The sequence below is a fragment of the Sylvia atricapilla genome, chromosome 1, assembly GCF_009819655.1.
Source record: "Sylvia atricapilla isolate bSylAtr1 chromosome 1, bSylAtr1.pri, whole genome shotgun sequence".
NCBI classification, from domain to species: domain Eukaryota; kingdom Metazoa; phylum Chordata; class Aves; order Passeriformes; family Sylviidae; genus Sylvia; species Sylvia atricapilla.
Window position 1 is genome coordinate 50,595,691 of NC_089140.1, and position 13,168 is coordinate 50,608,858.

Below are 13,168 nucleotides of genomic sequence, written 5' to 3' on the forward strand. Positions count from 1 at the left end.
TGGAGCTCATAGGAAATATTCTTATTTCAGAAACTCATAATATTCTTATTTCAGAAACTCATAATTGCAGAGCAAATAATTAAATTTTAAGCTGGTTGATAATCAGTGTATAAACACCCTTTGGGATTAGCAACCTGAACCAGCACCTCAAGCAGCAGTCAGCAGCTCTCCCCAACAGTTTAGGGCAGATTCACTGTTTCCATTTGAAACTGTACCTCGTGTGCAATTGCTGAGAATGTATTTGCTCAGTACACTCAGCTACTGTCCAACTGCTTTGGTGTGTAGCATGGTGCAGTACAGTGCTGTATAAATACATCATGATGCAGGTAATGTAGAAGGCAATTAAGCTGACATCTTCTTTCAAAAGAGGCTTGAGGATTTTTAACAACCAGAAAGGAAGAATGACTTTTTTTTTGTTTTAAATCCCAACCAAAAGACATAAGAAACTTCCCTACTCCACTGAAATTTTGAAACTGCAGGGTAGCTTACAGTTATGACAAGTGGCACCACTGTAATTAGTTCCATCACAAGTGCACTTGAAGCTGTCCCACGTCTGGGTGCATTTTCCATCGTGTTCACAGTGATTGGGCACACACCTGTCAGGACAAGATGCAAACACAGAAAGAGAAACCAAAATGAGCATCAAGATTTCCACACAGCAAAAATTTGCACATAAGTAGTGTATCATGTCCTTGTCTGGTAATTAATCCTTGCTATTTTAGACATATTAACAGAATTTCTATCTGAACACACAACTGCATAGAAGATTCATCAAGGCTTTGCTGAAGCACTTTTACAAACAGTAAAAAATCACATTAAACGTGGAATAGATTCATCATCATAAATCAGGGTTCCAAGTAACATAAGACTGGTACTCAGCTTTCAAAACAAAAAGAACATCACAAGTCACACCTCCTCCTGTTGAGCAGGTGGTGTCACGCCTCAAGGAGCCCAGTCTCGCCACTGACTGGACATTAAAAAACAAAATGCCACTGCGTTGCTCTTCATCTTTCTGTTGCCAGCAATGGAATAAAAGGGAGACCGAGCTGCCTGCTGGCTAGGATGGAAGGAAAGTAGTAAAGCTGCATTATTAAAATTAACTATAGGCTTTGTTATAAAAGTTGTGTAGTTTTTTCTCTTCACAGGGGTTTGGGGCAAGAGTTGTTCACCTTTGTCCCACACATTTGCTTTTCTTCTCCATCTACACTATTGCTAGAGAGTGGAAGGAAAGCAAAAGAGAAAGCAGAACAGCAAAACCCCAAAGTTATAGCAGAACATATATTTATTGTTTGAAATTTTATTTAAATGTGATTTCAAAGATTTGAGTTTGGCCAGGTTCTATTCTATCAAATATATTAAAACATGGGAATTGTCATTTACTTTTATCTCTGAAACTATTAAACTTATTTTCCCTGAAAGGGCTTTGAAATACCATTTCAAAGACTTTCTTTTTTTTTCTTATTAAATTAGTTACAATCAGACACAGTACAGGCTCTCCCTTTTTGATCAAGAAACAAAGGAGTTTTTCTTTCATGTTTTTTTTGCCAAATCTGTATTTTTGATATACATATTTTGATCTATGAAATTAGAAACTAAAACCAGGAGATGCCCTATTAGACAATCTTTTCAGTAATGCATTAAAAAAAAAGTATTCTTATCTCAGAGATAAATCTAAGGTTTATCATATTCCCGAGGCTGTTAACTATATTCTCATAAACAAGACCCAAGGAAAGATTTGCTTTCCTATGTAGAAACTTACTGAAACTGGAAGGATCTGGGCCATTCCCCTGTAAGCTTGAAGTCTCTTATTTCCTGAATTTCCAGTTAACAGCATTGGCATGCATGGCTCAATAAACAAGAATAATTTGTGTCATAATATGTATTGGAGAATTGAACATTGTGTACTCTCATTTAGAAATTATTTTTTGGTTTTTTGCATGCCAGTACACATACCTGAAAATATACAGAATATAGATGACTTACATCCTATATCAGCCTTCAGAACTCAAGGCTACCCATCCTTTTCCAGAAAGATCAGAAAATTTTGGTGTGGCTAAAATTAGTTCTTAGAGAAATGCTCTTCTAAGGCAAGGAACAAAGCATTTAAAAATCTTCTTTTCATGGTAAAATACAGTGAAACTACCTGAGGCAATTATCACAGTGCAATAAATTATGTCTTTAGCATGGTTTAAATGAACTCATTTAGTTTTATAAGTGTGGCAGGCTAAATGAATAGATAGAACTGATTACTGCTATTCAGTTGTGTTCTTAACATTGCAGAACAAAACCGAGAGCATTTAATAACACATTTCTAAACACACAAACAATTAACAATTTACATGAATCCATAGCTCTTGGGCACAAGAGTAGGGAAAGCAAAGAGCAATGACATTTCAAAAATAACCTCATAAAAGTAACTTTTATTCAAGGCTGTAAATAACTACAAAAGTTCCTAAATTTGTATATGATTTTGTATTTTTTCCAGCTTTTTAAAATAACTTCTTTTTATGTATTTTTTCTTCATTTACATTTGAACGTACATTACCTGAAAAGTAATTTTCCAATGACCAAACCAAACATTTTTCTATGTGAATTTTTCCAACTATTTATATGAACTCTCATACGTAATGCTTGCAACTAGTTTCACATTTTAGTGTAGTATAACTTACTTTTATTGCAACATAACTAGTAAAGAGACTGCATTACTGACTATATAACTGAGGTAAATGACTTAATCTTCAGAAAGATGAAAATTGGATATTTATCTGAATCATTTAATGGAGCATGTTAAGTCATAAAAGCAGATATATTCAGCAAACTCCTTAATGTTAATTTTATGCTTCCAGTATGATGGTTGGATTATTGTAATGACTTCCAGTAGATGGTTGGATCTGCATTTGCAAAATTTCTTTTTTACTCATCTGATTTTTGTCTGCTCTAAAGATGATGCATTTAAAAAAAATGGAGTAAACAATATCTTAATGTTAGTGCACACTGAAATTTTAATCAGACTATTGGATCATTTCCTGATGTTCTCCCTTCACCTGCTTTTCTGTTAGTTTATTTTATCAGATAGAATTTTAAGATTTCTTTTCTAATACATCCATTAGCAAACTTCTGTGACATAATCTGGTACTCATCTTTCCACATTTTGGACAGACCTCACCAATTATAATAGAGTTACAGGAATTTTTAGATAGCCAGAATGTAGAAATTACCAAAAAACCCTGTTTGAATTCAGTAAACAACATCATAAAAAAAAATTTATCACTGCAAACTCCATTATTTTTCAAGCACATATCTTTCTATAGAATGAAAATTATCTACAAATTTCAATATAAAAATATTTTGCTGAGAAATTTGTATTTTGAGCAGATGCAATAATTTTGTTTATCTACCTCATGCTCATAATTTAGTTGAAACTCAAAATTTATACACTCAAAGCCTCAAAAAAATTCAATGCATGCACGATTTTCAGATTATTCGCATTAAAGACTATGTTTCTAAGCATCTCAGTTCTTTCTTCTCCTTTAGGAATAAGGCTTTATTACATAAAAAGCAAAATAAAACAAAACAAACCTTCAAAACAGCACTTCCCTCCTAAACCAGTCTCTGAAGTTAGAAACCACCACAAAACAGAACTGCAAGTAAGTTCCTCATCACCAAGTCGTGTCTCCTCCCACAGTGGATACTTATATTTGAAGAACTTGCAAAATGTTGCAGATTCCATTTTGAGTACTTCCTTGCTGTATGGCTCCTTTGGAAAGGCAAGCCTAGAACTTTATCCCTTTAAGTATGATACACTGTCTTTTAATTTCCACCCCAAAATTTATCCATAGAGAGTTTACAGATGCTGTTTGGTTTAATATGTTATTTGGAAACTTTGATTTTTTTATCAAACAGTGTTAGTTTTCCTTTCAGATTTACATCTCAGTACTTTGCAGAGAGCAATTATAACTTCTTTTAGTTTTTAGTTTTGTGAGATGAAGTCTCCTGTTGGAAAAGATATTTTCCACAGTTCTTCCTTATAACTCTGCATTGCCTCTTTGCTCTTGAGTTCTGTTGATTGTTCTAGAGGAGGCCTTGTCAGTGTTTTGTGATTTCAGAGTTGATCAAAATTTTCTGATTTCTTTACTGAAATTATTTTGCTTAATATATAGCATTTTGTTGACAACTAAAGAATAGTGGCTCAAAGCCGTCCTGAGATTGCTCAATGTGTTAAAGGCCTTCACTAAATTCCCATCCTTCTTTTCATCACTTCCAATGAAATGACTTCCATTGCACACAGAAAATCTTGCTACTGTTTTCAACAGCATTGCACTGTACTGAAACTTCCATTGTGCCATTCAAATAACTCAGGTGATTTTCCTATGCTGAAACTGGATCATCAGCATGTTTCATGAAGATATTCCTTATTTCAAGCCAAGGTTAAAGCATTAAATAGGTTTATTTCTGGCACTGATCTCTGAGCAACTCTCATCTCCCAGCCAGCCATTATCCTATTGGTATAAATCGAGAGACAACTTCATTTGACAGTTCACAACTTACTTTGCAGTTCCTCTCTCAAATGCCATATTTCCTGGCTTAGGTAATAATTTCCAATATATCAAATATTTTACATATTTGACATCTGGCAAAATAGATCTATTACTTTTCTCCTGTCTGAGACAAAAAGTACTGTGCTTTATCAGAGGAGATCAGGTTAATCCTGAACAATCCACTGTTGATTCTACTCTCTCTGCATTCTATTCTACCTTGCATTTACTTCAAGATAACACCTTGCTTTCCTGAAAAACATAATAAAACTACTAAAGGCAGATTAATAGATGTCTAGTGATCTGGATTTCTCTATTTGCTGTATTATATCAGGTTAACTCTGTCAGCTCATAATATAAAATCATGAGCTTTTTAAAATTTTGTTTGGTTTTTTTTTTGTTATTGTTGTTTGGTGTGGTTTGTTGGGTTGGTTTGTTTTGGGCTTTATTTTGTTTTTGTTTATTTGGAGATTTGTGGTTTTATTTGATTTGTTTCACATGTGGTATGGCGATCCTAAATGAGCACAACATACTATTGACAGCCAGAAAGAAATAAACAGAGAAGATGAAGAAAATGTATCACATAACATTAGTAGGAGAGTGATATCAGACCCATGGAGAAATCCTCACAGCCTATTCAGCAGAAATGAGCAAGGGCTGATTTCCAATTGCACAAAAAAGTTCTTGGAAATGGAAAGGTTACAAACTGTTAGAAATGTCCATAGGGGAAGGACAAAGATGCAATGAGGTTCATTAGTGGTAGAAAGCATTTTCAGAAGCAACTCAACGTACATCAAGAATGATTTAAGTATATTTGGGTCTGCCTGAAGGCAGGAGAATGAGCTCAGAGATCTCTCCAGACACCTTTCTAATCTGGATATTTTCATATTCCACAAGAAACAGAAAGCATTTCTTTCAATCTCGTTTTTCTCATTATGTGGTTATGTTTTCTTAATGTCGTAAATATGCTATTTATCCTCTGTAAGTCAACAGGTCACTGCCTCAATCTTTTTAGAGGACCATATCCCTCAGGACAGGGTTATTTAAAACATTAACTAGCTTGCCTAGATATATTGTGCCCAAAGTGTATAATATTTGACTCCAATTTTTAGAGATCATTTGAACAAAAAGATAAAAAGTTCTTTTGTGCAGAACAGCAAATGTCCATATGACTGTTAAATAAAGCCCCTCAGTACTAAGGAGCCATCAAAAATCTCACAATTCTCTCCTGTAAAACACAGAGCTTTCCTTAATTTTCCTGCCTTTTCCTTTTCTGCTTCTCTTTCACACTTCCTATTGCTAGCATAAGTGCAAAATCCAGCTTGTGTTTAGATATAACCTGAACCAACACTCTATATATACATTTGAAACACTCTATATATACACAATTTATATATACATTTGAAACTAGCCAAGAAATCACTAAGACAAAACATTCACTCATTCAACTACTCCTCCACCTGAGAGGTCAGAAGGAACACACATCCTCCCCAAAATATTTGACATGTGTTGCCTGCAACTGTAGTGAAAAGAACTCAAATGCTACAGCAATAATGACAGCATGAGAATTTCTGTTGAGCAGAACAAAATGTTAGTCTTTTTGCAAAGGAAAATAACCCAGGCTGAATTATGCTTAACATGAAATTCAATCTTTTTCTTCTCGCCATAAAATCCCCATCTAATCTTCCTCATCCTCACACCTCACCTCTCATTTCTCTCCCAAATTTTTTTCTGTTCTGGGTTTTTGTCCATTTCTCTGCCTCAGAACTAACCACAATTGGTTTGAGTGGTTTTCCAGTATTTGTCCACTAGTTGCCATTTTTAGCACCTCCAGACATATCCTTCAAATTCATATTTTTTATTACCATTTTTCGCAAAGATCCTTCAAAATGCATGCTGCTGTGCTTCTGAGTGTGTTCTTCTGTCACCACTTACCTTTATTCACACCCACAGAAAGATTATTAAAACATTCTAAGAATTTAGAAGTTTTTTACTCTTCAGCACTACCTGACTGCTCAGGAAGACCATGAAACATTACATCCATAAAACAGCACGCAAGGCAAAGAATTTGTAGGAACAATAAATGCTTTCAACTGGTAACTTGAATCACTGAAGGTCTGTTTGTTTATTTAAAAGACATTCTGTAAACTGGTAACCAAATCACAAAAACATTCTAAACATGTATCTCTTTGCAGTGCTGTTGCTCTTTAATGCAAAGGAGGCATCGCATTCTTCATGGTAGAAGCACAATGGAAATAAGATAACCCAGTTAAGGACACAGTGCTATTGCAGAGTCCTACTGTACCAACATTAGGTTAAAATTAACCATTCCAGAGAGAGCCCATGTTTTTCAGAGTGTCCTAAATGAAAGTAAGAATAGCTGATCTTCCTGCAAGATTATTTCTTATTTCTTACAAAGTAATAAGTGCTTAAAGTGACCTTGAGATTTTCAGCAACAGGATTTGGAACTCCTACACAAGGCAACACAAGGGGCAGATGGAAGGGACTTTTTAAATTTAACTTAGATTCACAATAATTCCCAAACTAGTTTAATTTGCTGCTGACTCCTAAGCTCATTGTGTACACATGCATATAATCAACAACGGCAGAACTAAATAAACCTGAATCAAGAAGTACCTATCCTTTCTTGGTCACTGACAGGAATACAGAGCCTGCATATTTTCTTGGTGGACATTATCAAACTTGTTCTATTGCAAGATCAAAAAAAAATTGTTGGCACTTTTAAAGACTGCGATTTACAAAGGAAAACTCCATTTCAAAAAATGCAGTGACATTTGATTAAGAAAAGTTCCTTTATGCCAGATTCCCAGTAAAGAGTGTCACACAGTTGTTTTTTGTTGTTATCTTCAGATCTGTATGGTTCCATGCTAAACTCTTTGCATTAGAATGATTAATGGAGGACTTAATGGATAAAGTACAACAGTTAACTCATTTGGATTAAATGATCCTCTTGGATTTATGCAGTTTTTATTTTGTGCACAACAGTGTAGACACTAATTTTACTTTCTTTTCTACTGCTAATTTTCAGAGCACTTTGCAAACTAGTTCCTTAAAATTAAATCATGATGGTTCCTCTTTAGCAATAGCAGGAACTGAATAAGCCATTTTCCTGCATTTGTTGTAGACAATTTCCTGCACCTGTACGTCATGCATAGCCTAGACTCTATTGCGTCTTGGCTAAAAAACCTAGACTCTATTGTGTGATGGCTGAAAAATGACTTATGTCCAACTCTGACTGTTGCCTCTTCTGCTAAGGCAAAGCTGGAGAGGATGAATCTACAGCAGCAGTTAACAAGAGGGAATTTCACAGCCCTAGAATCCCTTCTGTCAGCTCCTAACAATTGTTTCATGACAACAGGAGACCAGCTCTGTGTGGAGTTGAAGCAGGAGGAAATGGTGCATTTGGCAGCACTTCCTCAGGCATTTTCTATATTCTCTGGAGGAGGACAGGCCAGGGAAAAAACATCAGGATAAAGTGGATGTAAATGGCCCATAGGCTGCAAGTAGTCCAAAAGCAGCAGGCTAGAGTGTGCTGTGATAATCTTACAGAGCTAGATGATAAACCCAGAAATTCATAAAATGAACTAAACAGGCTAGATAAAAATGACAGCTTCTGTTGCACAATGTTTTAGTCAGAAAACTCAGGCTTAGGTGTTCAGCTGGTGTAAATAAGAACATTTTCATCTATCTTAAGCCAGAAAATGAGTTGAAACAAAAGGAAGAATTAGCCTTCTAAAAGGCCGCCTAAAAGGCCTTCTCAAAAGCCTTCTAAAAGGCCAGCTGTGAAATATTATTTACCTCCTACGGGTTTGTTTTTAACCTTTTCCACTACCTTGTTAAGATCTTTATCTAGTCATTAACCAGGTTAAGGCTTTCTAGAACAGATGAAAGCTACTCTGTATAACAATTATTTTTGGACTGGTGTGTTTGAGTTTATTATTTGAACAAATACGCAGGAATGGCAGTTATTCACTAACCTGGCTGTGCCATGTTGGCACAGCACAGACCTCTTGGAAATATGAGGATATATGTTAAGCACTGAGACTCTCCAGAAGAATTTCATGGGTTTTGATTACTAAGTTTCTGAAGAAATTTTTAAACTTTTACAAGTAATGCCCTGTTCAAAATCTGACAGAATTAATTTTGTATTCATCTAATCACGTCTCTTTTGCTACTTCAAATTGGTAAAGTAGAACATACTGGCTGAGCTTGAGAACAAATCATAAAATAGATTCTTTGGTGTCCTGTTAATTCTTTTTTTTCTTCTTTTCTCAGCTTTAATTAAATACAACTCCTGAGATTTTATGATGCCAACTTTCTAATCCAAGTTAGAAATTGAAGAAAGTTGCTCTTGTTTTTAGAAGATCATAATTTTTGGGACATGTAGACCAGTGAAGAACCTATACAATACAGAAGAGTGACTACAATATTCCCTGCTAACAAACAGAACTGATCATGCATTGAATCACCACGCAAATAGAGAATTTATAGAGCTGTGTTTTAAATGAGGTTACTCCTAAGTTTATATTTTGGGGAATAAAGAAACTGGTAATTAGAAATTTTTAATTTTCTTCCCATAATGTAAAGAATAACTCAGTAATAAAGATGAGTATAATTCTGATAGATGATTTTGTATTAAAAGACTCTTGCTATCAAACCTGGATATGGGCTGTCATAGCCTTTGGCTATGATACTTCTCCACTTCTTGGTGCACAATACAGAGGATCTTATATTTTTCATTACTTGTTTTGATTGTCAGCCTCTTAATCAGGGACAACAATGATCTATGCTGATCTTCAAATAGGTGACAAAAGTTTTGCTGCATCATATGCAAAAAGCACAACCCATTAAATATTTCTTGCTTGGCAAATATAGAGCATATAAATCACCTTGATGGTCATGAAGCTATCACATTCCATCAGCTACTATTGATATAAGTACAGTCTTGGCTCAGCATCTTAATTTACTAATCTGGCTATGACATGATGAGATAGAGTTGTATTTGTAGCTAGTAGGTTTTGAGTTGAACATATTGAAAGTCAGTATCCCAATTGCTATGGCATTGTGGTTTAAAGGAAACTTGAGGTAAAACATGATTTGGTACTATCACAGTGATCATGATTGTGCAAAGTGCACATTGCCTTAATGACTTTGTTTAAAAATACTAAAGAATAGTGCTAGTCCTAAAAAAAAAAAAAATCACTACAGCAAGTGGTCTTTTTACTTGCCTGGTACAACTAACTTTTGATTTTTTTTGTTTTGATTCATGTAAACCACCTCCTAAAATTATTATAATTATAATTATTTTACTCTTTGCTATCATTACTATTAGGAATCTGGCCACCTTCTTCACTGTAAAAGAGACAACCTGGAAGATTCTCTCAGTAGTTATATATCTTACAAATATCAATTTCATGGTAAAGTTAAGACAAGTCCAACTGTCTTGACAGAAACTGGATTTTGCATTACCATTCAGATTATAAATGGTTGATTCCAGTGGATTTTTCTAGTAACCATGCAACCAACTTTTCTGTAAGAGTTGTAGAAAACACTTTCTGTTTGAGCAGTGAAGGTTTTCCCCTTCAAAACAAAAGCATAGTCTTGGCAGTAAAGCAAGACACACAATCTATGTAATAAAGCAAATGTGAGATGGAAGCAAGTGTGATTTTTTTTCTGAGTCATTTATTAATGACAACAGGTATAAATGCCAGTCTCATTATTAAATCTCTAGTAGAACACATAAGTCAAGGACATTAATTTCTCCTGCCTCTGAGAGAAACTCAGATCTTTCTTATTTCTTGGTAAAGAAAAAAAAAAAAAAAAAAAAAACCCAGCTTTAGTTATCCCACTATAGTATAAGAGCTGAGGTCAGCATGCTTTCCTTGAAGTACATCCTTGCCAACTCCTAGTTGGCTCAATATTGGCAATGACATATAGACTAGGTTCCCTGAGTCATTAATTTAAATTTGACTTAGATCAATCACAAATGAATCAGATGTAGACAACATTCACAAATTAGTTACTTCACATGGATCACTCTCCCTGAGCCGACCCATTGATTCATAAAGCTTAATTATATTTCATCATTGGTTGATGGCAATGCAATGTGCATATTTACTTGTAACCTTTTCCCCCTTCTCTACTCCTATTTCTCATCTTTTTACTTTGCAAGATTTTTGGATTAGAAAAAAGGGTTTAATTTATATTTGCATAGGATTTTATCATGATGGAATTTCCTCCTCCCTAAAATTGCAGTCATCATGAACAACAATAGCAATAAACAGTAACACAGGAATGAGTTATTTTTTTTCACTGCTCTATTCTCCTCCAAATTAACATAGAGCATATGCTAAAATCTACACAATCGGCTTTTTTTTTTTTTTTCTCTATTCTGACAATTCTGCCATCTACAGAAACGACAATATGCTCAGCTAAAATATCATGTATCAAACATGAAGTGTACAGGTTAAACTGACTTATTCCCCTGTCTCTTATCTCTGTTCTTAGTGCACAACAGTATTTTATTCTTTTATACAAGCTCTAAAACATTTTATAAATTGAAATATAATGAGTATTGTAGTCTAAAGAAATGAAAAACAAGGATGTGCCAATGAATTTGCGGCTCTGCTGCAGTGTGGTCACAGCTCTGTGATAAATATACTAATACAGTGCTCTATTCACAACCTATTATTCAATTCATTTCCAATTTGCTGAAAACAGATACGTACTATAAGTAATAAACAATTCATTTATTACCTTGAACTTGTGCAATGAACTGCTTTGGAGCTAGGAGGCCTCTTGTTGAAGTAATAAGTAGGTGTGAGTGCATGCACACAGGTGCATTTCTGTTCTCCCACCTACATTCAATATGCATAAACATATACACATGCTTTTTCTGAAAATGATGACAATTTTAACCTTCTGAAAATGGAACTCCCTTCACGAAAACAATTCATGTTTGGAGAAAAATTGTTTTTAAGGAAAATGTAACTGAGGATACAACAGTTCTAACAACATGTACTTGACTGTAAAAAATGTAATGACATGACCCTGGTATGCCTAATTTTAGTTACAAATAGATCATTGATGAGATTCTATTATTCTACCAAAATAGACTTGTGATTGCCCTATAGAACAATTGATAGACTATAATTTGGAGTACTTTAGAGGGCCCTGATTCTGTTTTTCTGCATTTCAAGCACTGCAATTTGGGAGCCATAGTTCAGGGTCTGTCGGCATTTAAGTTTATTATAAGCTTTGATTTCTCAAGGGTTTATATTTCTGTTACAAATTTTACTCCAGAAATTCAGCAAATAAAGCGTAAGCCAGAATGGAAATAAATACTAGCATACTGCCAGCATTGGTTCTGAAATAGTTCATGCACTTATTATTCCAGGAGGAGAAAGGACAGCCTACTAGATAGTTTTAGAGGTTTTTGTTTACACAGAAGAGGAAAATAAAGAAAAAAATCCCTACACAATATTTTGCTTTTACTTTCCAGACATTTTGTCATTAAATCTTTGACACTTCTTGAAACAGATTATTCAGAGGAAAGGGCCAAAGATTTGGTTAATATCTCAACCTGAAATATGTTGGAAAACACACTGAAGTTCTTGAAGCATATCATCTGACACGTTCAAAATGAAAAGTGTTATTATTTTAGTTTAAAATAATATTTAATTTTTAAATGTGATATAAAAATACAGTATATGTATCAAACCAAGCCATAATACCTTCCAACACTCTGTTTCAAATTGAAAGCATACTTCCAAATATTTTCCTGAGGGAAAGAAAGGGTTGAGAGCCATTGAGTGGGCAGTATGCAAGAAAACTATTGAAAGAACCTCTGCAGCTTTGACAGTTGTGCTGACAGCTGAACTGGGAATAAGAAGTTAGCCTGAAACTCAGCAGATTTGATATGGGAGCAATCTAAACTGGTTGTGCACCGTTGGCTGCATCAATGCTAAGAAAGGAATTTAAACTAAAAATGGAAAAGATACTGAGACACTGTATGTAGAAGACAAAAGTGAGGGAGAAAAAACAAAGTGAAAAAGGTGGTTGATCACAAATGTGAGCACTGTTGGGGGAAGTATTTCAAGCTACTTGGAAAAACAGAAATTGGACAGCTGCTTAAAACAAGAAAATAAGGAAACAACACAGACTCCAAGGACAGTAAAGAGATGAATTGCTGTTACCTCAAGTGCCAATAAAATTACTGTTTTGGGAAGCATAAAACAATATAATCAACTCATCATGTCAAGATTCTTGCACTTGTGTACTGGCACTGAAAAATATCTAAATGTCTTTCTTTTTGATACTTATTCTCTTTAAACTCAAGGTATTTTCACTGATTCAGGGAAATTTTCTCAGGCCTTCTTTTTACCTTATATCCAAAGGGTTGTGGTGCTATATGTACAAAACAAGAATGCAACCATGGCTACTGCTTCAAAAATAATATATAATTTCGTTGTTTAACTATTTCAAAATTTCAGCTATATTAGATACATTTTTTTCTTCTAAAACTTTGCTTTCCCTTTTTAGTTGGTCCAGGCCTCTTGATTTTAGTGTGCTAAAAACATGTCAAAAATTCTGACTGCTTCATCCCCCTGATA

The 13,168-nt window shown here is 34.5% G+C and overlaps 1 protein-coding gene across 1 annotated transcript in view; it reads right to left on the bottom strand.

Moving 5' to 3' along the window:
- LOC136367952 (contactin-associated protein-like 2) overlaps positions 1–13,168 on the bottom strand; it is a 149,724-nt gene that overhangs the window by 43,323 nt on the left and 93,233 nt on the right. The window contains exon 4 of the mRNA XM_066330252.1: positions 490–596. Within this exon, the coding sequence (XP_066186349.1) occupies positions 490–596 (107 nt within the window). The remainder of the gene's footprint in view (positions 1–489; positions 597–13,168) is intronic.